The following is a 23,548-nucleotide window of genomic DNA, read 5'->3' on the forward strand; positions in this document are numbered from 1 at the left end:
TTGTAATGCACTGTGGTAATTTTTGTTGCCTTGTGCATACGCTAATTCTAGACCCTGCGAACACGGCCGTCTATCTAACAATGAAATTTGGTGAGGCTTTTTCTGATCACTGCAGATAAACTTAGGTCCACTTCTAAAACATACTTATGCAGGTTGAGATTTTAGGGCTCTTGGGGCGGAAAAATGGAGCCTCAAGCGGAGAAAGGCAATGCATCTGGGCACTACTAAGTGGACACCCCATTTCGCTATTTAAACACCGTATTTTGTACATTCAGAAAAGGTGCTGTATTTGTATCACCACAGGGTCGGTTGTAATTAAAGTATAGTAGTGATTTATACACATTTCCAAGGGTTTTAGCCACAAAGTGTGGTGCAGTAGATATAGCTAGTTTAGGGTATAGTCAGCTTCTGCTAGTAGGATCTACCCGATCAGATACCTAGGTATACTATTAGTTACTGATATAGTTAGCACCGGTAGATACCTATGTACCTACTCAGCTACCTACCTGAAGGTGAGAAAGTAGAGTTCTGGCCTCGTACTGTAGTTCGTGGTAATACACATACAGCACCTTTTCTAAATAGACAGATAGGGTGTTCAGATAGCCAAATGAGGTGTCCACTTAGTGATGCCCATGCATCTTAGTTAGACTTGGCGAAAACTATTGTTTGAGACTAGTATGGGGACTCCTGAGCTCAAGGGGGTAGCTCGATACTAGAAAATACCTTTGGCCGAGCTTTTAAACAGGCGTTAGAGCCGCTTTTAAGCTAATGATTTTTTGAAGTCGATAGTTTCTTCTCCAAATCACATGCAATGCCACATTATGGGTCCCAATACTCGGCATGTTTTGTGGATTATGATCTGTCCTTTAGTTCTTGGGTTAGTTATATGGAACTTGGGGCTCTTTCAGAATGGTTTAAGTACCAAGGCCACCATTTTACATGATGATATCAGGTTCGACCAAGAAATTGACGGTATTAAAATTTTCACGCGCGATGATTATACATGTTCTGAAAACAGAACTTGTGAAAACGGATCCTGCTGGTAAATATTCGCTCCCTGTAATTATAACTAAGATTCAGAGACAAGAAAAACTTTGCTAACATGATTCTGTTGTTAGTGGAAAGAGTGGCTATTGCGGATATGGTATGTTAAGACTGGCGACTTCCAAGTAGATGACATGAACTGAATGGAGGTTACTTAGAACCGGAATACTGTGGGAAGGGATGTAAATCCAACTGTGATGCGAAAGCACCTTGTGGGAAATATGCCGCAGAAGGCAATTCAAAATGCCCATTGAACGTTTGCTGCGGAAAGTATGACACACACAATGTCCGGTAAATAGCTTATTACACCCGCAAAGAAATACTGACAATTGTATAGATCGGGCTACTGTGGAACTACAAGCGAGTTCTGTGACAAAGACCAAGGATGCCAAAATAATTGTGGCCAGCCGAGCATACCAGAGGGCAAAAGTGAACATTCTGTCCGAAACAAGGTTATTGGATATTATGAAGCCTGGTAGGTTTTCACCCCCCCCCCCCCAAAATTATTTATGTTTCAGCTGCTGAATCAACACTCAGGAGCTCGTACCGAAAATGCAACAAATTCCAGCCCTGGAACATCCCGATCAATGGCCTTACTCATGTAAATTTTGCATTTGCATATGTAGATCCTGCCACGTATGAGATCACCACGATGGACAGCGAAACGCCGACCGATCTGTTCCAACAAACGACTGCCCTCAAATCAATGAAGTCCGGCCTGGGCCAAGGTATCGAAGTCTGGATCTCTATTGGAGGTTGGACTTTCTCGAATAATGGCACAGATACACAAGCTGTATTTGGAGACATAGGTAGCTCCGAGACCAAACGAAAAGCATTTGCCAACAGCCTTGTGGCCTTCATGACACGATATGGCTTTGATGGAGTTGATCTTGATTGGTAAGTGATCTACGATTGAGTGTTATCTGAAGTGAACTAAGCATTAGTATACAGGGAATATCCTGGCGCTAGTGATCGTGGAGGTCACAAGAAGGACACGAAGAACCTTGTCAGTTTGATCAAAACTATGCGAGAGATATTTGACAAAAGTCCTCGGGGTGGCTATGGCTTGACATTTACTATACCATCAAGCTACTGGTACCTTCGTTGGTTTGACGTTCCTGGGATGCTGAAAGCCGGAGCTTCGTGGGTTAATCTCATGTCCTATGACTTGCACGGTACGTTAAAGGTTCGATTCTTTCAGGTCCATAGATGCTGAGAGCCCTTAGGTCAATGGGATCAACACAACCCCATCGGAAGCTACGTTCATGGTCACACCAACTTGACAGAAATCAAAGAGAGCGTTGGTCTCCTCTGGCGGAATGATGTTCCCCCAGGCAAAGTGGTCCTTGGCACAGGATTTTATGGCAGATCCTTCCAACTCAATGATACATCTTGTGATACTCCGGGTTGCCCGTTTGGACAAGCTGCAAACAAGGGTGATTGTACTGATGAAGGGGGCATTCTCGGATACTTTGGTAAGAAACAATGCAAAGCTTTTCTCATGCAGTTGACTCACCTATATCAGAAATTCAGGAAATTTTAAAGCGGAATCCCAAGATTACCAAAGTTCATGATAAAGAAGCCGCGGTCAAGTACTTCAAATATGACGATAATCAATGGGTATCGTTTGATGATGCGGAAACCTTCAACCAGAAAGTGAAATGGGCCGATTCCATTGGTCTCGGTGGCTTGATGGCCTGGGCCATTGATCTTGACGATTCCAACTCCACAGCACTTTCTGGATTGATTGGCAAAGATGCTGGCCATGGCCTCGACAAAAGTCTGATAAAAAGGTCAACCGAGAGTGCTAGCTGGTCTTCAGACAATGGACAAGATTGCTACGCCACAAAATGTGGAGACAGGTGCCCGGTAGATCATTCTGTCCTGGACAATTATCAGTCAAATTGCAACTACCCCCAAACGAAGCAGATATGTTGTCCACGTGACCGAACACCTCGCGACTGCCTTTGGCGTGGTGGCGAGTCTGGCGGATCTGGTCGAGCATGTCATGGCCAGTGTCATAATGGCGAGTTAACAATTCTTCTCGATGGGTATGGCAATAGACACTGTGCCACAGGCAATCAGGCCTATTGCTGTACTGCTGACAGGTATAAAGAGCTTCTGGACGGGTGCCGAGTGGGAAGTTGTGGAGGCTCATGTGACGACGACGAGCACGAAGTTGCAAAGCAATATGACTTCAGCTCATGCTGGAATCATGCAATTCATGGGTATAAAAAGCCTTGGTGCTGCAAGACAGACTTGAAGAACTGCCATTGGGTTGGAAAAGGCAGCTGCGATGATAACAACTGTGCTGACGATGATATTCAGTTGTCTCTCAGCACTTACGGAGATTCTTCATCCATGTGTGGAGTGGCTGGACGAAAGAAGAGTCTTTTGCTGCAACCCTCCGGACGACACAGAACTCTTCACCCCAGTGCCCTTGGAGTACCTTTTCCGAGATCCTCCGCCAGTCACAGATCCAGTGAAATGGGACCTCCAAATCCTTGGAGGCTATGTTGGTTCAGGCGAACAGGGAGCGATGATATCCAATAATCCAACAGCTGATCCCAACTACGGTGCCTTTGGCTTTGTTCTAATTTCTGGGCCCAAGGATGTCGTTTCCACGTTCTCAAAAAGGGATAATTCACATATCGAAATTCTTGATTGTGAATCGATTGTCTCAGAGGAAAAACAAAGTCTTCGTTTTGTCTGCACTAACGAAAATGATAACAGCAATTGCGACGACATCCTGGATGGCGGCCTCGAGGGTACGGTGATTCGAATGCCTGAAAATTGTGGCCCAGGATCTTATATTGTTGCTCACTCCATGAAGATATCTGAAGATCAGTCCATCCCGCACCATTTGTTTAAGCGTTTAGTGCCGACCAGAGAGGTCATGGACTTGGAGTTCTCATATGACTTCAAATTGATGAAGCGTTCTGATGAGAAGGTCCAGTTTCGTGTCGACTATTCCAACATTGCTGGATATTGGGAAACCGTGGTTGATGCACCTGGAGAAAAGCGAAAACGCAGCAGCTTACCTCCACAAATGTCGCAGAGAGACCTGATCGACAAAAGATTTTTCTCAGGGGATGTTGCCTCCTGGGGTGATAAGTTCGATGATCTAGATGAGCAGGCTTTCTTTGTCAATCTGACTGAACCTGCTACGGAGGTGATCATTGACGAAAAGCTCAAGAAGTGTGATGGTGAAGAGTATCTGCAAGTTCAGTCTGATGGAACTTGTACGGCCTATGCCAAGTTTGGATTCACTATCATTGGTACACTGCAGCCATTCAATATTGATGATGCTTTCGGGCTTGTTGACTTCAAATATGATCTTGCTGCCACGGTCAGCGTCAAAGGCAACGCGGGAGTTGACACCGAGTACAAAACCACACCTGCCCATATAATTCCAAACTCCGAAGCGGCATTTTCACACCCGGGCATAGTATCATTTAAACCGAGCTTCGATCTTCAAATTGGTATTAAGGCCACTGATGCCTCATTTTCAGGGTCAGTCAAAGGCCAGCTCTGCCACTGCCTCGGGAGCTCTCAATGTTTAAAAGCTAACCTCCCGCCATAGGGAATATACTGCAAAAATGCGTACCCAGTCGGACCCAGCATTGAACAAGGGCTGGATCCGAGTGACACTTCCTTATGGAGCTGGCGGTACTCGAGGGGGCTCCTTGGCTTCTTCTGTCAAGAACCCGTCAAGCGGACATGCAGTAACAACTGGGGGCGAAATTGAGCTGTCTCTGATTCCCGATTTCTCGATGGAAATTGCTTTCAATCAGCAGTCTGATGTCTCACTTTCCAAACGTGCGAGCTCTGATCTTCAGCGCCGTGGGTCCGGTTCACTTATCCACTACATGTTGGATATCTACTCTCCAAATACCATCGAGCTTGACTTGGATGGAGTCTACTTGAGGGCTGACTCGGCATACTACTCTCTTAGCAATGTTGGAGATGCTGATGTTGACCCATGGGCGAGTACGGAAACTGCTGGCGATCGGATCGGCAGTCAACCAGGTCGCATAACCCTTCATAAACAGAGTGGAAAAGACAAGTCATTTCCAGACTACACAAGCACCAATATTCCATATCGTTTATTCAACAACCAAGTCCTCACTTGCACGACGACTGAAGAAGGTAAAGCATCCTGCAAAGCCGATCTGTGCGAATCGAATGTTATAAACTGCAGCGGCGAACCATCAGGCAGTCGTCGCGGGACGGTATCTAACCAGAAAAGAGACTCACTGAATGAGAAGAAGACTCAGTCTCCAGAAAGGTTTCACAAGAGACATGATCGGGTTTCGCATTCCGGTCATGGCTATCTTCACAAGAGGCATGAGATTGGTTCATCCAATTTGATAACCCCAGGGTGAGTTAAATTTGAATTTATCATCATTACATGGCGAGAACCTCGCTAAATACCGTGAAGCTATGAGACGAAGGACTGGGAATCTTCTTATCTGGAAAAGCGCGAACCAACAGGGGCAACAGGCGGAGTTCGAACCCCTTACACATTTAGATGTCGCGAAGATGCTACTCACTACAGAGGTGGAGAGTACAAAAACTTGAACTATCCAACCTATGGAGACTGGACAGTGGATGATGGTCGCTATGACAACGTCTTTGATGCTGGTGACCCAGATATTTGCACAGACGGATCAGTGACAGGACATATGATACCCCATGATGGAACTTACAAGGGCATATCGTACGTCTGTGAGCACATAATGGAGCTACAGACAATGAAGCTATTCCTAAACGACGTTTCAAAAAACGTCTTGGCAGACAAGAGCAGCTCAGGCTTATCGCAGATACACTGTGACTTTGTCAAGTCTCTGAATACGGCCATGCTTAGCAACCCTCCGACGACACCAGGAAGTGAGACGAACATCAATATTCCCATGGTGCGCATCATGCAGCTTCATGGCTCGGCGGAAAACTGGAAGCACTTCGTTTTCCTTGAAAAGGCCATCAATCAATACAAAGCTTCGGTGAGCTAATGAGGTATCCTTTGGAGATATCGAATCCCAGCCCGGATGAAAATTCTGGTCTCCCCAAGACACTTTGAGTCAAATATGGGACACCACGCTGCGCTTGTGTAGCCTTTTGCTAACTTGCATGTAGTTTTGGAAACGCGAAGACCCCATTGGGGAAGGAAAGCGCGTGGAATTAAACGAAGGGGAGGGGACATATTCAGAAGCCTTGGTCAACATTCGGACTGTCATCAACGTCTTCAATTATCTCAACGAGGACCAGTGGGTGCACGGCAATCTGACCTGGATTTCCAAAAATATCCGAACGGAATTGCAACGTGCAGATGATGCCTGGGTTAGCAAAGGAAAGACCAGAACAAACATCGCCCAGTACTGGAGTAAATGGATCAAAAGTCACCTCAAGGCAATGTCAACTGAAGCCGCGGGATGGGCCTCCCAATGTGTCGGAGAAGTAAGGGGAAGTTGGCTTCCTCGCGAAGACTCTCCAGTCAGAACCTTGGTATTGAGCTCTCTGGTAACATTGGAAAGCCAGCTCGGTGGTATCACAGTGAACACTGCGAATCTAGATTGATTGAGTCCGTGAGCTTTGAAGAATTGATTGCTGCCAATTGTGGCCTGTTCAACTTAGTTATCGCTTGGTGCTCTCGCTTTTCTGGGGCCATATGATGGTAGTGGTACAAGTATATCCTACCGTGACCTAGGTATACCAAATGAATACTAGTAAGGTATTGGAAGTGTAAATGCCTATATTAATCTTATACTAATAAGTAAAGTCTTACTAATAGAGCGAAATAGAATAATTGGTAAGTATATGTCCTTTATTACCTAGTGTCCCCGTCGGTAGTAAGCGACCACATCTTCTGTTCAGGGCGTTCAGGCGTAGACTTTCGCAGAACCCAGTACTAGGCCTTAGGTCTCTAGAATTTATAAAGCTTAGTAACGTTTCTAAGGTTACCTAGACTAATATTTATACCTCTAGCTATAGGAACCTCTACCTAATATACCAAGATACTTAACTATCTAATTATTAATTACATTATAAACTTAATCAAATATCAGACCTTACCAAAGTATTTTATTTACTTAGTTAAATATACCTTTATTACAGAGATAAGTAAACAGGTACTATATTTTAGTTCTGTAACGATCGAAGCCTTCGGTGCCTGTGGCACGTGACCCAGGCAGCCGCTCATATGTAGATAGCTGCGATGGGAGCTTCTCTTCTTCTCTTCTTCTCTCTCTCAGCTTAATACCTTCATTCAATACTACTGCTATCTTTCTGAGCATCTAAGTCCTTACAAGTTCCCTAGTTAGTTATAACCTTATTCTAGATAGACTAGACAGTCTTCTTATCTTTAGTATACTTAAGGGCTATCTTAGTAACCATGTCACGGCAAAATGATGTCGGCTCCCTATCACATGACTTTATATCCGATTCGCATACAATTGCCTCACGAAACAGGGGGCCGCTTTGTATTATAAGTAGGCAACTCATGCTTGATTCTTTGAAATTTCTTCAAGAATCAGTTTTTGTTTTACAATCGATACCTAGGCTTCTTCTCTACTTCTTACCTGGCCAATCAGTACTGGCTCCAGGGCTGATACCTCAGTAACCCTTACACTCTAATATACTACACTATAAAAGAGTAGATATATAAGGATATTTCTTTTTATATATACATTCAGTTCTTTGTGATTAATCAATCTGATTACTATAGTATACCTTTCAGATTACACTTTGTTAAGTTTTGTCTCTTATATCAAACATACTACAAGTAAAGGAGCTCTTCGGACTAAACTACTTAGCGCACTGCCTGGCACCTCCTTCGAAGTTATTCAACAAGATCCGAGTCCGTGTAAGGCTTAGCACAGCAACGGTACGATTGAGAATCGATACTTAAGGAGTACATCAGGTGTAATCAGGATCACCCACGACCTAACAACACAGAGAACATCTGGTAAGTTGTTTACCCACGATCTAACCACTCACCGTGACCAGTGAGCCCCGCGTAACAACGGAGTCCTAGTTTTAGTCCTACCTCCCCGTTAGGGGAAAACCTCCGCAATACCTACATCCATCTCTATATACCACTTCTTAAGTGTCTTGTTTTATTCTCGTTGGAAACCATCTAGGGTCCACCCAATAGGATCAGGAGTTCTCAACGAGCCATAGTTAGAATCTATGCCCTAGTAACCCTAAGCTAAGTGGTCAGAAAGTCCTGTTCTCTACACCCTATGGTCATATATACTAGATGTCCCCCGATAGATGTCCCCCGATAGAGGGACATATGGTAGGAAAACTACTAGTTGGAGACCTACCTTGGGAAATCGCGGCTGCGGCGGATATATAAGTGTGAGGATGCTCAAATACTCACAGATCGAAGAACGACATAGAGGATCATGCAATGAAGTAGTAACGATTTGACGAAAGTAATAGCTTGAGGAGAGAGAGAGAGAGAGAGAGAGAGAGAACGGACGAAAGCTAGATACAGGAGGCGTGGATGCCTATGTGGATGCCATTTAGGTCAGGCATCCATAATGGTAACAATTCAGGTTCGTTACACTCTGAAAAAGGTTATCGAGCTCCACTCCCATGGTAGCTTGGCATCGCTCGATTTGGTGTAGTAGTATGGACTACTAGTACGTACCGCGATATGTCACGTCAGAATAACCATTACTGCTCTCGGTGGGAGCCATATCAGGCGGCGGCGTGCTTGATGTGGCTGCCGAAGCTAAGATGGTCAAAATTCTTTTGCCATTTAAACCCAACCTTACAATCCCAGATTTTTCCCGTTTCAAACACTTTCCATATCTTCCTTGAGCCAAATCTTACCATACAAGAATCGTCTATTCCTTTCCAAAAATGTTTAAAACATCTGGCCAAGGCAAACAATCAAGCACCGCTCGCCGCCGCGGTGACCCCCCCTCCACCATATGACCCATCCAACCCGGGCCAAAATATAAAATTTCCGAGACATATCATGAAGAATGAGTTTCTTCGCCAGAAGTTGTTACGAGAGTGTGAGAAAATGAATCAGGCGTTCATTGGCATAAATGAGCTCCTAACCGAAAAATACGATCACACTCCGTTTGAAGAGTTCCATCTACTGGCCGCTCGGATGTTTATAGATGCGGCTTATAGAGCTAGGAAGCTCGTGGATATTTACAAAGGGCGTCCTTCATAACACCGAGTACTACCCCGGATCATGGAATTTCGCTATTATAGATGGGTCCTTGAGTTGGTGAGATCAAATTGAGATACTACTAGCAGTTGAACTTGCTTTATATGAGATCGAACACTGCATATAGGAAGAATATGCCCCATGTGTACGCTAGCTTTTTGAAATAAGTGTTGGTTTTTATCTTTCTTAAAACACTTTCTTCCCTCCATAGTACAAGTTTTTCAGTACCAGGGTCTCAAAGTCCAATGCTCACCTGGGTTGTGAGTCCCATTCAGGAATCTTTTTCGGGATTTATGCACAATAGTAGACCTGAAGGTACTAACTACAATACGTAACTTAGGCTCGAGGCTACAGACAGGGAACTACATATCCAGAGGAAAGGTTCAGGTGCCTCTAAAGGCCAACAGCGTTTCTCCGAAGAGGCCCAACGAGTCGGGATAATTATATACAAAAAAAAAAACAAACAACAAACAAACACGGGGAGATTGTGATACAAAGTACACGTTTTTCCCTTCATCTCACCTCGCTGAGGTTCTCGGAGAGAAGCAAAAACGGTCAAAAAGCAACAGAGGAACGCCAGTGGCCCCGACGGCATCTAGGACATCTGGTCAATCCAGTGGGCGACGTTTCGGAAGACTTGGCTGGCCGAGGCCAGCTTGGCAACATCAAAAGAGTTCCAGAGGCGGCTCCAGTAGGTGGTGTGAGGGCTGTATCACGGTATGTCAGAAGGTGTGCAAGGAATGCCTTGGAGAAATTTCACGGAAATCATTATCTTCGACTTACGAGGCGTCATTGTCCTATTGTCGCCTGCCGAACGAGGGGGGAGGAGCCCGAAGAGGGATGGGAGGAGCCCGAAGAGGGGACGGAGGAACGCGAAAAGATGGAAGAGCCGCGCGAAGGGGCAACAGAGGGCGACAGAGGGGCAGGGCTGTGTCATGACATCTCAGAGTGTGTTCAAATAACCTCAGGGGTAGCTTTCAAAGAAATCGATATCTTCAACTTATGGAGCAACAGGGGCCTCTCCGGGCCCAAGCAGGGGGTCGGCCGGGGCGACAGAGGGCGACAGAGGGGCAGGGCTATGCCATGACATCTCAGAGTGTGTTCAAATAACCTCAAGGGTAGCTTTCAAAGAAATCGATATCTTCAACTTACAAAGCAACAGGGGCCTCTCCGGGCCCAAGCAGGGGGTCGGCCGGGGCGGCGTTGGTTGTATTGGGGGGGGGCGTGCCCCGTCGGCCATAGGGCCGAGCCTGTGCCATAAGATGTCAGCTTTTGCACAAAGCACCCCAAGCAGAGATTGGACTGAAATCATTATTTTCAACTTACCGGAACCCATCATCATCCCGGGCTTGGGGGGGCAGGGGGGGACCTCTTCCGAGGGAAGAACCACATCGAGAGACACACCGCTCCCACGAGGAGCAAGAGCACGACCGCGACAACTGCGATGGCGGGGGCGTATGCGTTCAGGACATCGAGTCCTGTGGTGGTGGTGGAGGAGGAGGCGGTGGCGGTGAGGGTGGCGGTGGTGGTGGTGGTTGTGGTGGTGGTGATGGTGATGGTGATGAGGGTGGTGAGGGTGGTGAGGGTGGTGATAAAAACGCTCTCCATTGTGAAGTATGGGGAGATGCTGAAGAAGAAAACATAAGGTCCTGGAGAATCCACTAAGCCTTTTTACATTAGACTTGGTGACTCGCAGGGAAGAAACCAAGCAGGGCAGGCACGACCCATACCTCCCACCAGCTGCAGTGACACAGGTCATGGGCCACTGGGTGATGATATGGTGTACGTGCTATACGAATTGTCCATGATAAGTACGGGGCTCTGCTTTTATCCAAACGATCTATGTTACTAGGCCGAATGTCAAGATGACGGAAGCGTGTTCAGCATATTTTCATCGTACTGATCCTCAAATAGATAGAGCTCTGCCGCTCACGATACTTAGACTCTGTAATGGTCGGGTTTCTTGGCAATTTGGGTTCTCGAAAGAGGAAAACGATACTATAATTAGATAGACAGAGAAGCATATATTTTTCCTCAATGAGTGATGAATGTCCATCTGTATGAATAGAATTCCTGGGACTTTCTATTCCCCAGTCTCTTTATTGTTGTTCTCTGTTCTGGAGATCTTCACAAAAAGAGCAAAGGAGATAATGTTGTGTAGGCAGATTCTCAGTGATCTATAATAGAACTCTGAGCTTTCATTTTCAGGATCATTTGGATCAAAGTCACAGTCGATCACAATAATGTATCCGACTAAACCAGAGTCAGATATTTTATCCGATTCTGAACTTGCTAAAATTGACCGGATAGAGCAGACGTCCAGAATAAAGCAGTAGTCAAATTGAGGACTTGAAATATTACGGAGGTAACCATTTCCCTTAACCTATTTAATATATCATTTACGAATGGATTTATTGGGGTGATTTCTAGATTTAGATCCTCGACAATCATATTTCGAAAGCCCTTCTAGATAAGTTCACGGATGTTTAGCTGGAGTGGGAACAGATACTCGAATCCTTTGTTACAGGAACATATTAAGGCGTAGCAGTACCGATTAATCTTTACAATCACGGCTGTCCAGTCCTGGTCAGATATAATTCCAAAGCTTGTACGTTAAAAAAATACCCACGGCCAACCTGCAGCCCCTACAGACTAAAAATGGAAAGATAGAGGAATATTACTATTCCGACCAGATCTCCATCCCGGTTTTGTGAGCAATCGTTTCTTTCTCTCATGGCAAAGCTTCTCGAGAGGAATTCGGGTGATTGCCATGGTGTAGTCCACGAGTCGTCGTGGAAAAGCTCCTAGGCCATGCTTCCAAGATTTCCGATAAAACGTTCCAGGGAGTATGAAATGCCTCAACTACCTAGGTAGAAGGTGGTGCCTCGCTTAAATATTGTTGTCCGATGGGAATTCGCTAGTTGTCTGGAGCCTTTGCGGGTGAATCACTAGTTGCTCTTAGGCTAGCAGTTGCTCTTAGGCTAGCCTTTGTTTGGCATTAGACACAATGACCGAGGCGATACGTAGCATAGCTGGCTCCGGGTACATTCGATAACTTTCAAGCTGGCGGTGAATCCAAGGTTTTGATCAGAAGCCCGGCAGCCTAGCAGCTTCTGGTGTAACCCCAATACCGCGTGGCAAGGGCGGAGTCGCCACACATTTTCCAAATCTATGCCCATTAGCTTTCATATATGGTTTTGTAGTATGGAATGATTAGCAGCTAGGGCGGCAAGGACTAAAACCAACCGAAAAAAGATCAGAAAAAGAAAGGAAAGGCATACAACAGAAATTTATACCAATCCATGATACCTAGGTATCAGTGGCCACCAACGAGAGGCTAAAATATACTTAAGCGTATAATATAGACATGTTTTACTCTTCTTTATTTCCTCATTTTTACTTAGCTATTGTTACTAGAAAACTGACTAAGATATCAGTAATAAGGTATCAGCTAGAGACTGATCAGTCAGGTGAAGATAGGAGATAAGTCTAGGATTCGATTGGTAAACAAAGACTGATTCTTGAAGAACATTCAAAGAACCAGGAGCATATCGCCTACTTTATAGAATAAAGGGAGCCCTGCGATTGAGGGGTATTAGAATACGGAATCCCGCTCGATAATATACTGACTTCATTCAATTTCATCCGACGATGGCCGGGACACAGTTCCGCAGGAGCTGTATTTCGTCCATTCGACTTACTTTGATAGAGGATTCCACGTCCCGGAATCGTTTATTGACGGGAGAAATAGGCGGAGTGTATGGCAGAATACCGAAGGACTATACAAGAACTCTTAGCTTCGATTAGGTGACTTTCCATACAAAACAGGTGGAAAGGTACACATAAATAAAACAGTTTCTTCCGCCATTCCGCGTATGCTCCAGGATAGGCTTTCACCGCTTCTGACAGTTATCAATCTGATATCATATGACCGCTTGATATCCCGTGACATCTAGCTTCCTTTATATTCTTCTAGGAGTATCTTCAGTTAAGTAGCTAGGTGAAATCTTTTTAGGAATAGCAGACTAGACTTACGCCCTTAGGTCTTTATTATCTACTATTACAGATTAAGAGAACGCAACGTATTACAGTAGGTATTTTCACCCCGGTCTCCAGAGTTTTCACCTATATCGCCCGCACTCACCCTAACACAGAAACTGACGCTAACTTAAGACCCAGGGCTCTTTAGTTTTTGACTACGTTTAGTATGTGGCTTAAGTACGGTTGAGCGGGACGGGAAGCCCTATTGTCCACACCCTATGGTCGTATGTACCAAATATCACTTAGAATAGATTCATGTAGCACATAAAAGAGGTAAGCGCTGTCAATCCCGAAGTCCAGCTAGCGCTAGTATGTCAGTACTAGGTGGTGTAGATGGCCAGCATTAGAGATAGTGTCAACATTATACTACTCGGGATCCTATCCAATTATACTAGTATTATCAATGCCCTGAATTATTAGGATCGAGCATTGTGTATCGCTAGAATAGCTTCGTTAGGGGGGCGATAGAGCCTTATAGGGAACACTAACAATTATAATAGAAACACTAGTGGACGTCTACTAGTACGATGGACAATTGCAAGCTCATTGTAAAATAAACAACCTTGATTCTAAGGTTAAGATTTCTTCAGAACAAAATATCCTAAAACCCTCTCATCAACTTGAACTTGAAGCTGGATGAGCTCATTTCTTAGCGTCGACCGCGAACGAGTAGATAGGCTTCATCGAGTTTTTAACAGGGTACAGGTCACTACCTTCATAGGACATGTCCCGAGCGTAGTACTCAACGTTGACAGACTTCTTGCTAATGTCCATAGTCACGAAGCCGTTACCAGCGCCCTGGGAGTTGGCACCAAGGAACTTGGCATACGGGCCCAATGCGACTCCGTAGTTGCAATCGCCGGGCTCGGCGTATCCAGAACCACCGGTCAAAATGAAGTTGGTGTTGTTGGAGTAGTAATGAGCGAGACAGTGATCGTGGCCATTAACGACAATGCCCTTGTACTTCTCAACGATTTCAACAAAGGGGGCAAGCTCAGTGTAGTTGGTGCTGGAAGACATATAGCCGTGGTGGATTTGCAGGAACTTCCATTGGGCATCGGACTTAGCAAAGGCCTGCTCGACAAAGTCGATCTGGACCTGCTTATCTTTGTAACAGGACAAGGTGTATTCGTTTTGGTAGACTGAAGTGTCCTTTTGGTATTTATTGATGAAGCAATCAGAGTCCACAACTGCGAAAGTTGCCTTCCAGTCCTTACCAGCCAGGTCGTAGGTATAATAGGGAAGTCCCTCTGTACCGAAGTACCATCTGCTGTCGTAAAGAGGGGCTATCTTGGTCTGAAAGTCCACACCAGCTTGGCCCTTGACAATATCGTGGTTACCCAGTGTTTGGTACCAGCGGGTGTTGTTGAAAATTCCACCCTCGTACATGGTGGACCAAGCCTTCTCAAAGCGATTGACACCGCCGGTAGAGAAGTCAATGGCGCTAGAGTAGAAGTTATCACCGACGGACACGATGGCGCTGCAGTTCTTCATGGCGCAAACTTTGCCGATATAAGATGCGGTGGCAGCTTCATTTAGTTAGCCAAGTCCACTCATATGAGAAAGCGGAGTGAATATTATAAACATACTCTGCTCCGCGGTAGCATTAACAATATTTCCACGGTCACCAGGATCACAATCATTCTGGAGCTCTCGAGGAATGGTGATGTTATTAGTAATCAGGCGAGGCATCACATTGTTGCAAAAGTTCAACGAAGCGGGCTCCCATCCAGTCCAGCCGTAATCTGACAAAAGTTGCCCAAGTTAGTAAAGTCGACTCATGGAACATTTCAAGCTGAGAATGATAACAATACCGCCAAGAACCCCGACGGTGAGTACATCACTTCCTGCGTGGGACTTCGAGTCCAAGGAGGCGGCACTAGCCGCTGCAGCCAAGGCCAAAACAAAGCTTTTGATGGCTGACATGGCGTAATCACCAATTATTATTTCGCAAGCCTAACGAAGTAGTAAATGGTGCCACTCAATTGGTATACCCTGGGGCCGGTCGGTTTTATAACGTCAGTGTTCAACATGTGCTGCGTATTTCTCACCCCACATCCCTTGTCAAAGTCCTGTTTGCCATGAACTGACTATCTCAATTTTATGGAAACATTCAGAGATCGTGTCTAATGAGATTTTATTTTCAGACCTCGTGGTGATATTCTGCTTTGCTGTTGGGTGAAGTGGATCGTCCTACCGTGTTGCCAGAGATGAAAACGAATTGTCCGTGCTCCTGGCTGGAAAGGGAAATTAAGCAAGTTGAAATTAAGCTTTTTGACAGGAGATTAGCTTTTGCTTTATTCTGTCAGAAATTAGGCGAATTGAGATGCAATGATTTAAGGTAAGTGAGAAAGAAATAACACGTCATTACGAAATTCATTCTGATTGTATTGCTGCAAAAATGAAGAAAGGTGTTACTATCAAGTGTCCTTATTTTTCTTTGAGAACAGAAGCGATCATTGCTTTAAACGTAGGTAGTAGTATTCTTGATGCCTAAAACCAATTCCAGGGCAAGCTTCTCGAGTGGACCCACCCCGAATAAGCCCCCATCTCATAGGTTCATTAAGCCTTACATTAAGGGTTTTATATTTTAGCCGGTGGCCAAGCCGGTCATCTTTTGTCGTCAAAGCGCAGACTAGAAGAACTCTAGAATACATACCTACCAGATACCCGGTCCACGTTCTAAGTTTGGCCAAGCTAATTGGCGGGCCCACCCCGAGTCGAGCAAGACAGGCCCGAGACCAACATTTTACATATTAAACCTACGTAGGTAAGAAACACAAACTAGACGGGTTCATTGTTGAAATTATCGCTTGTTATAGCTTTGTTATTCTCTAAAAAATAATGCCTGAGGCATGCTGGTCTCAACAAAAAGTTCCGAAGCTGAACTCTGAAGATGTTCTGTAAGATTGTACTGCTTGCAAAGCTCTAATCTAAAATCATTCGAGTTGAAATGAAAAAGTCGGCTAAACCACCGCATCATTTGGCTTGACAGCTTCTCTCGTCATCTGGTTCATGAAGGGGCTCCGATTTCTGACCTCCTTTCCCCAAACAAACATCAAAGAAGGAACAAGGGAAAGCACCAAAGCAATCAAAGCCAACAATGTGCTTGCCCACTGGAGCCCAAGATGCTGATACATGCTCATAGTTGCCAAAGGCAAGAAAGCAGAGAAGATATTTTCTCCTGTGGCGACTGCTCCCATCGCGCTTCCAGCGTAGCTGCTATACGCATCAACAACATAATCAGATACTCCTGAGACTACCAGGACACTGCCAGCGCCGACCATCGCAAGTCCGATAGCGGGCGCGATCCAAGGAATATGCGCGTATGAAGTCCAAGCGTAAGTGAACATCCCCCCCAGATATACCCAGGACGCCTCCCAATACTGCCATGTAAAGCCTTGCTTCTGGGATTGGTGCGCCGGGAACTTCAGTGTTTTGTGAAGCTGATCCAAAGTAGAGCTTTCGAGAGATGAAGTTCAGGGACCATCCTATAAGTTCTCCAATCACGATTGCGCCTTGAATCAAGCCGGTTTGCGTAGCGTTCCAATCGTATAAATCCATAAAAACTTGCTCGACCGACTGGGTGAAAAAGAAATAGTGTTCCAACTGTGAAAGCGGACCACATAGTTGACACGAATAGAACGGGTTCAGTGAGCACCAAAACAATTGGTCTTTTCGCGCTTGGTATGAGTTTTTCTGAAAGTAGGATTGAAAACGAAATCTTTTCATTGACTTCGGTATTGTTCTGAGCTTTGACTCGTCGTGCAAGAATCGCAGTTCCCCGCGATTCGTAAAAAGAGAAGAAATAGATTGGAAAAAGTGCTGTAAACCAAATAATCTGCATATAACTGATCCATCTCCACCCAAGAGCTTGGTAAATGGCAGCACCCATCACCGGGCCCATGCTGCTTCCAGCCATGTAGCCGATAATGTATAAGCTGACAGGCACCGACCTGGTCCATTCAGTATCCCACAGGTTACCCATCACGCCAGCAGCTGTGTTTGCCAAAATGGCAACGCTGCCACCGGAAAAGAAGCGGGTGACTACCAATGTCGCATAGTTCTGGGCGACAGCCTGGGGAACGAGGAAGCAGATGAGAATGAGATAAGTGGAGAGAAACACGGGTCGGGTTCCAAGATCCTCGGCAAGTGGAAGGATGAATAAGGCGGAAAATGCACCGCCAATAGCCCAGGTCGTCACGGGCCAGTAGGAGTGTGGAAATGCAGTCTCGTCGACGTTGAAAGTATCAGATATTTCGAAGTGTGCGACTGTGATAATAGTTCCATTCATCATCGTGAGAAACGTCATAAAAGCGGCGATATATGTCAGAGCCCATTTTTTCGTGACTGGCCAGTTGTAAGGATTTTCGGGATCGTGTTCATCTTTCCAAGCTAAAGTTTCTGTTGAACTATTGTTGATATTGAAGCTTTCCTGGGTAAGCTCCACCGGCGCTTTGCTCTGCAGTGATTCGTCCGCGCGTAGTTCCATTTCGAAGCCAAGTCAAATTCCAACGAATGGTTCGAGTCACCAGGGGTGAGAGAGATCAATGAAGAAATATTTATTTGAACGAGTCAAGGTCATCGGAATATCAATCTTTTTACCAATGGGAATCCAATAGAGTACAAAAGAAAGAAAGAAAAAAGAGCCCCAGGATCGACGGCTCCATCTCCTCCCGTCGTCCTCTTTGGGACAGGCAGGTGGGGGTTGGCATGCACCAATCGAGAAGCGTCTCCTGGTTCAAATGCTTGGGTTATGCCGCTTCTATTGGTTATAATGAAATATGTACCAATCTAGATTCTACATACTAGTAGCAACATGCCATTTATTACCCGAATCAAGCTCGAGCACGACATGCATCTCTTGGCGCTTTTGTCGATTTACATAATTGAAAACTGGAGTATCACAAATTCTCCAATGCGATCTCGGATGAGATCTGCAGTACTAGTAATAGAATTTTCTGATAGTAAAGCAAGAAAAAAAGAGATATTGGAAATACTCCATCGCGTTGTTTTATTCTGTAGCTAGTTGTCAATTATTTACTGACAGGTATGCCATCATGAAGGTGAATGTAATGAAAATTGTTGAGTCATCGAGGTGAGTGGAACTAGATCAGCTTGAAGTTTCATGTTATGCATGGCCCAGCCAGCTCCCCGCGGAAGCTTCCGTGTTGTCATGAACATCCATGACTTGGATTGGTTTCCTTGAATCGGAAGGAAAATCCGAGGGTAGACCAATGTGGAGCTCTCGGGTGAGAAGCCGAAGCCAAGCAAGGGACCAAGATCCGAGCCGACAGTTGATACTAGTATACCCGTACGGCGATCCCATATCGGCAATCAACCCAGCATTTATGCCAGGGTGGAAGCGACACAAAACAACTGGTGCTCTCTGTACGAATTCATGTTTGAACTCAAAATAAATTTTTTTTTGTCAACTAACTTGAGAATACCTAAAATCAGGATGAGGAAGCAATTACATGGTGGGTCATTGTAGTATTACCGTTGGTAAACATTATACGACCAAATGGCAATTTCTTAAACAAGCCAAAAAAAACATTCCTTTACAACCTTGGAAGGCGGACGTCCCAGTGAAGTATCTTTGCGCGTTGGCCTGAACACCTTATCCTGGCAATAGTCAAGGCGGACCGATAAATGGAGATCGAAGGCAGTCAGTTACTTTGCATATCGACCGGCCAGTCCATGTCATTTCAGCCATTCCGATTTCCTGGCGAGGACTATTGAGTCTAGGGCCGAACTGATTGCACTCTGTGGTACGACAAAAAAAGGAGATATAGAGGCCCAGCCATCATGGACCAGATGGACTGGAAGATCCTGAAGCTTATCCTTATCAATAAACTCATTGATATACTGGCAAGCCAACTTGAAGTGGAAAAGCTGTTCCTTAAGTCCTATTTAGCCTTGACGGCATGAGATTATGGGGGTAATAACTTTTCGGGAAGGAAATCATGGGTAGTACTTTCATAAAAGAATTGTATAGTATTCCCAACTAGAAGAACGGCACACGTTAAAGATGCCAGTACTATGTATGACTCTTCTGAAAATAGCCATGCTATAATTATTTATTTAAAATGATTCGTCTGGATTTGGCACATCAAGCACGTACAGACACTCATAAAATCAAAGCATAAGCGACAACATTTTGCAAATGAAAGAAAACGCATCTCGATGGCTGCAATTTGGCGAGAGCTATCGATGCAGAAGCACATCACAGTTAATTCACCATCTAACCAAAAGTGTACACAACACATTCAAAGAGGTCTCAGAATGTTTCAGGGCTTTTCTCATGTTTATCCGTTCCCTCGAAGGGGTTAAGAAACCCCCTTCGTCTCATGCAGAAAACCTCGAGTGAGGGTTTCCAGGAATTGTTCCCAATATCCATAGTGCCAGCCGTAACAGTGAGCATGTCCTCATATCCCGGGGTCCCAGTGGAGGTCGTAAAGACCGGAGAGCCGCAGTTAGAGCAGAAGTGACGATGTATCGTATTTCGTGACTCGGGGGGGCTTATCGTCATAGACTTTGAGAACGTCTTCGCCCGTGATAATTTTGAAGTTCTACCTTGTGTTAGAAAGATGTGGATCAATTTGAGCTTTGGATAGATTTTAGACTTACCTCTCTCGTGTATGCGCTATTTGCCATGAATACAGACCCGGTGACTTTCCGGCAGGTATCGCAGTGGCAGATGATGTTGGTGATGGGCGATCCGGTGAGTTCGTAGCGAACCTTTTCGCAGACGCAGCTGCCAGTAATGGTGTTAGGCATAGTGGCCGCGAGTGGTAGATAGAATTTCGAGTTGAGATTGCCTTCGAAGGAACTGGAGTTATCCAGAATTGAGAACTGATACCGGATTGTAGTTACTGTCTCCCCCGCATTTGGAAAGCGGGCGTTTTAAGTTAATCATCAATCATGATTCAGGCCCCCAATATGCAATGAAAAACCTTGAGAAATTAATCAGCCTCTTACTAAATGGACGAGAATATTCTGGAACTGCATAGACTCTTCTCGTATTTTCTATCAAGACTACAATGATATTTTGTCTTCTCATTGGATTACACTCGAGATAAATCGGCATGACCCAGGCTGAACAATTCAGTAATCCAGACGGGATTCTGCTTGTAATTGAAAATAAATTGTGAAATACCTAGTTTTGATTATTTTTGTCTCTTCTGTACCTTGAAATTTTTTGATAACCAATGGACTGTTCACTCATTCTGACTCATTGGCGACAGCAGTGAGCTATAGTTAACAAACTACCTATGGATTAGTCACCCGACACGGGGCAGCGGTGGGGCAGCATCGATAGGCATCGCGCTATCAGCTCGACATCCATTCACATCCACTTGGACAGCTTGCCTGGCAACACACCACTTCCTCACAAGATGACTCGCTGAGTCCCGCAATGCCGAACGGGACAGTACGAATCCTATCCAAAGAATTTATCTACTCCCCAAATATCTCCGCATGGCCCGCCCACGAGCTGCGTCGAGTGCCGACGCCCAGAAGGAACCCCATGCGGTCTCTCTGAAAGGTAGGCAAAGCTCAAATGCGGGGGATGAAGATGAGCTAACCCTTGATTTGCAACACAGTTCTTCGGTAAATCTACTAGCACTCCTCGCTTTCCTGCCCGCGCGATCTCTAACGCCGTTCTAGTCTTTCGCGACCGTCACTGGCTCACCAATCCCCCCCTACCCATCGCAAACACCAAGATATCCAACAAGGCGCCGTTGAGCTTCCCATCTACAGACTCCGACGACCAATTCATTCTCACGCCCAATGTCAGTCAGCTTCTCCCTTCCTTAATTGGCGCTTATCTAGAATCTGCAAAGTATTAACCGGCACTAACACTGCATACTAGCTCACCCTCCCTCCGGCCTTCGGATCAGTCTATGTTGGCGAAACCTTTGCATGCACCCTAAGCGCGAACAATGAGATAACCGACGATGAAACGGATAGAGTGGTCACATCTGTACGGATCGTAGCGGAGATGCAAACTCCCTCATCCGTCGCCTCGCTAGACCTGGAACCAGCTAGCGACTCGGCCCAGGTAGAGGGTCTTGCGACCGGCGAGTCGCTACAGAAAATCGTCCGATATGACCTTAAAGAGGAAGGAAACCATATTCTCGCTGTCAGCGTAAGTTATACGGAGACGAGAATTGGAACGGACGCCCAGGCTGCTAGCGGTCGAGTCCGGACCTTCCGCAAGCTGTATCAATTTGTCGCTCAACCTTGTCTGAGCGTGAGGACGAAGGCATCCGAGCTGCCACCGTTGGAGGTGGATAACAAGTCGCTGGGTCCGTATGGGAAAACCCGTCTGCTTCGTTTTGCCTTGGAGGCACAACTGGAGAATGTTGGGGACGGCGCGGTTGTTGTCAAGGTGAGCATTTCGCAGCATAGCACAGCATCCTCTCTTCTGTCACTTCCTATCATTCCACACCCAGTGTTTCCCGCACCAAAACGGAGTGCTGCATTTCTCCTCCCAGCCTCCAAACCCGCTTCAAATCTCAAATCCAGAAATTAAAAGCTAACGTCTACAGCAAACGAGACTAAACCCAAAACCACCCTTCAAATCCGTCTCGCTGAACTGGGACTCCTTATCAGACAACCCGGGAACAGGACCACCAACGCTCAACCCGCGTGACGTACTACAAGTCGCGTTCCTGGTGGAGCAGGAGGAAAACCGAACGGAAGGGCTAGAAGCTCTGCAGAAAGATTTACGGAAGGAGGGGCGGGCGACGCTAGGCCAATTATCGATCGAATGGCGTGGTGCGATGGGCGACAAGGGCTTCCTAACTACGGGCAACCTGATGAGCCGGAAACGCACCTGAAACACGGTGTGAGCGCGTTGCGTGGCACGGCATGCGCGGCGAGGAATTCCCGAATCCCCGGTGCATGGAACCGCATTGGGTTGCAGACGGGGCAGATAGAGCAAAGCAGAGCAGAACAGAGCAGAACAGACACGAGTCTTGGGCGTAGCGCAACGCAAAACAGCACCGCACCGCACAGCGCAGAATAGCCCAGCGCAGCGATTGGAGGAATAGGAGAAGAGTCGGCATTGTGCCGTGCGTGCTGCTTTGTACATACATACCGTTGCAGTCGTGATTGTGCGTACCATCCATATGCACAATAACCGAGCCTGCCATTTCTACATAGTATTCAGCGGCTATGATTTGATTTGACATGATTCAAGTCCAAGTGTGATGCGCATGGCGATGAATACTAGTAGTGGAGTGGAACTTCGATCTGGGATGCCTTGGATTTCCTCACTGGTCAGGTCTGATCTGATCTGGCCTGGTCTCTAACTCAATCCCCATCCCCCCACCCAACCCCCCCTGCCACCTCCTTGTACGACGGTCTGGTTAAGGTCCTGCCGAGCCGCAGCGCCCTAGTATGGCGGGCCTGAATCCTGGCGCCAGGGGCATGGGGTTCGGCAACCGGCGTGGCCATGCAGCCCACGCTTAAGTGGAGGGTGTCACACGCGATGTGGCTGATTCGGGCGAAGAATCTAGAATCCTATCCAGGGCAATGGACGGATGATGCACTGTTCCCTGTCATGTAGTATGAAGAAAGGTGTAGACAGATTAGGCGACCGTAGATTTTCAAGTTTTATTTCTTGAATAAAATTTGAAGAAATTTGCCGGACGATGCAAGTGCCCAGTACGGAGGACATTGATATCAAACTTGAAATGTACATAGATGCGTTTATCAGATCAGGCATGAATACATACCTTAAGGTACACTCCATAGGATGACCAGCAGGTCTGGACGGGAGTCTAGACCCATCGATAAATCCAGAACCGCCGCTGTGGGATTTTCAGCTCAGCTGGCCAGGCCGAGAAGCATCTAGGCGTGACGGGGATTTCCTTGTTACCGCAGCCCAACAGCAATCAATGCTCATCACTTATGTACCTTGTACGAGTACGGAGTATGGGAACGCGTGTGCAATAAGAAACAGTCCAGATACATTTCAGTATTGAATCGTCTTTGGCCCCAGATTCATTCTCTGTGACTATTTTCTTACATGCCCTATAGTAACACCTGGGCATATCTTAAACGGTCGCCACCGCTTGTTCTCAAGAAGCCTGACTTGTAGTGCATGCAGGTCGCGATAACCTTGCTGGGGCCTTGGCTTTTAGCCCTGCAGATGCACCGAACGGGCTACTGGGCTGCAGGACCGTGCTGAATGTGGCGGGCTGGCCATTTCAAGTCGAGGCCAATGGTGATACACTGCATTTCCCAGCGGTAAGGAGTCTATACATT

General features: G+C 46.1%; 7 protein-coding genes across 7 annotated transcripts; 3 read left to right on the forward strand and 4 right to left on the reverse strand.

Moving 5' to 3' along the window:
• Positions 1-1,287: 1,287 nt before the first annotated feature.
• On the forward strand, positions 1,288-4,627 carry N7533_002092 (glycoside hydrolase family 18 protein; the record flags this gene model as incomplete). Its single annotated transcript, XM_057098742.1, has 7 exons — positions 1,288-1,300; positions 1,382-1,519; positions 1,563-1,941; positions 1,996-2,219; positions 2,271-2,519; positions 2,570-3,414; positions 3,491-4,627. 7 exons carry the CDS (start codon positions 1,288-1,290, stop codon positions 4,625-4,627), a joined length of 2,985 nt encoding a protein of 994 aa, XP_056963878.1.
• Positions 4,628-4,643: 16 nt separating this feature from the next.
• N7533_002093 (uncharacterized protein) lies at positions 4,644-6,621 on the forward strand (the record flags this gene model as incomplete). The annotated part of the gene is made up of 3 exons (XM_057098743.1): positions 4,644-5,425; positions 5,486-6,047; positions 6,181-6,621. 3 exons carry the CDS (start codon positions 4,644-4,646, stop codon positions 6,619-6,621), a joined length of 1,785 nt encoding a protein of 594 aa, XP_056963879.1.
• Positions 6,622-10,570: 3,949 nt separating this feature from the next.
• Positions 10,571-10,840, reverse strand: N7533_002094 (uncharacterized protein; the record flags this gene model as incomplete). Its single annotated transcript, XM_057098744.1, has 1 exon — positions 10,571-10,840. The coding sequence occupies one exon, from the start codon at positions 10,838-10,840 to the stop codon at positions 10,571-10,573; it is 270 nt and encodes an 89-aa protein (XP_056963880.1).
• A 3,075-nt stretch (positions 10,841-13,915) lies between these two features.
• N7533_002095 (uncharacterized protein) lies at positions 13,916-15,199 on the reverse strand (the record flags this gene model as incomplete). Its single annotated transcript, XM_057098745.1, has 3 exons — positions 13,916-14,802; positions 14,863-15,018; positions 15,088-15,199. 3 exons carry the CDS (start codon positions 15,197-15,199, stop codon positions 13,916-13,918), a joined length of 1,155 nt encoding a protein of 384 aa, XP_056963881.1.
• Positions 15,200-16,239: 1,040 nt separating this feature from the next.
• N7533_002096 (uncharacterized protein) lies at positions 16,240-17,765 on the reverse strand (the record flags this gene model as incomplete). The annotated part of the gene is made up of 2 exons (XM_057098746.1): positions 16,240-16,719; positions 16,857-17,765. The coding sequence occupies 2 exons, from the start codon at positions 17,763-17,765 to the stop codon at positions 16,240-16,242; spliced, it is 1,389 nt and encodes a 462-aa protein (XP_056963882.1).
• Positions 17,766-19,553: 1,788 nt separating this feature from the next.
• Positions 19,554-20,053, reverse strand: N7533_002097 (GFA family protein; the record flags this gene model as incomplete). The annotated part of the gene is made up of 2 exons (XM_057098747.1): positions 19,554-19,820; positions 19,904-20,053. 2 exons carry the CDS (start codon positions 20,051-20,053, stop codon positions 19,554-19,556), a joined length of 417 nt encoding a protein of 138 aa, XP_056963883.1.
• A 699-nt stretch (positions 20,054-20,752) lies between these two features.
• On the forward strand, positions 20,753-22,116 carry N7533_002098 (trafficking protein particle complex subunit 13; the record flags this gene model as incomplete). The annotated part of the gene is made up of 4 exons (XM_057098748.1): positions 20,753-20,819; positions 20,942-21,066; positions 21,147-21,665; positions 21,826-22,116. The coding sequence occupies 4 exons, from the start codon at positions 20,753-20,755 to the stop codon at positions 22,114-22,116; spliced, it is 1,002 nt and encodes a 333-aa protein (XP_056963884.1).
• Between the last annotated feature and the right edge of the window lie 1,432 nt (positions 22,117-23,548).

This window comes from Penicillium manginii (genome assembly GCF_028828005.1).
Source record: "Penicillium manginii strain IBT 31320 chromosome Unknown utg000002l:1.0-5564898.0:1.0-5567710.0, whole genome shotgun sequence".
In the NCBI taxonomy this organism is placed as follows: Eukaryota; Fungi; Ascomycota; class Eurotiomycetes; order Eurotiales; family Aspergillaceae; genus Penicillium; species Penicillium manginii.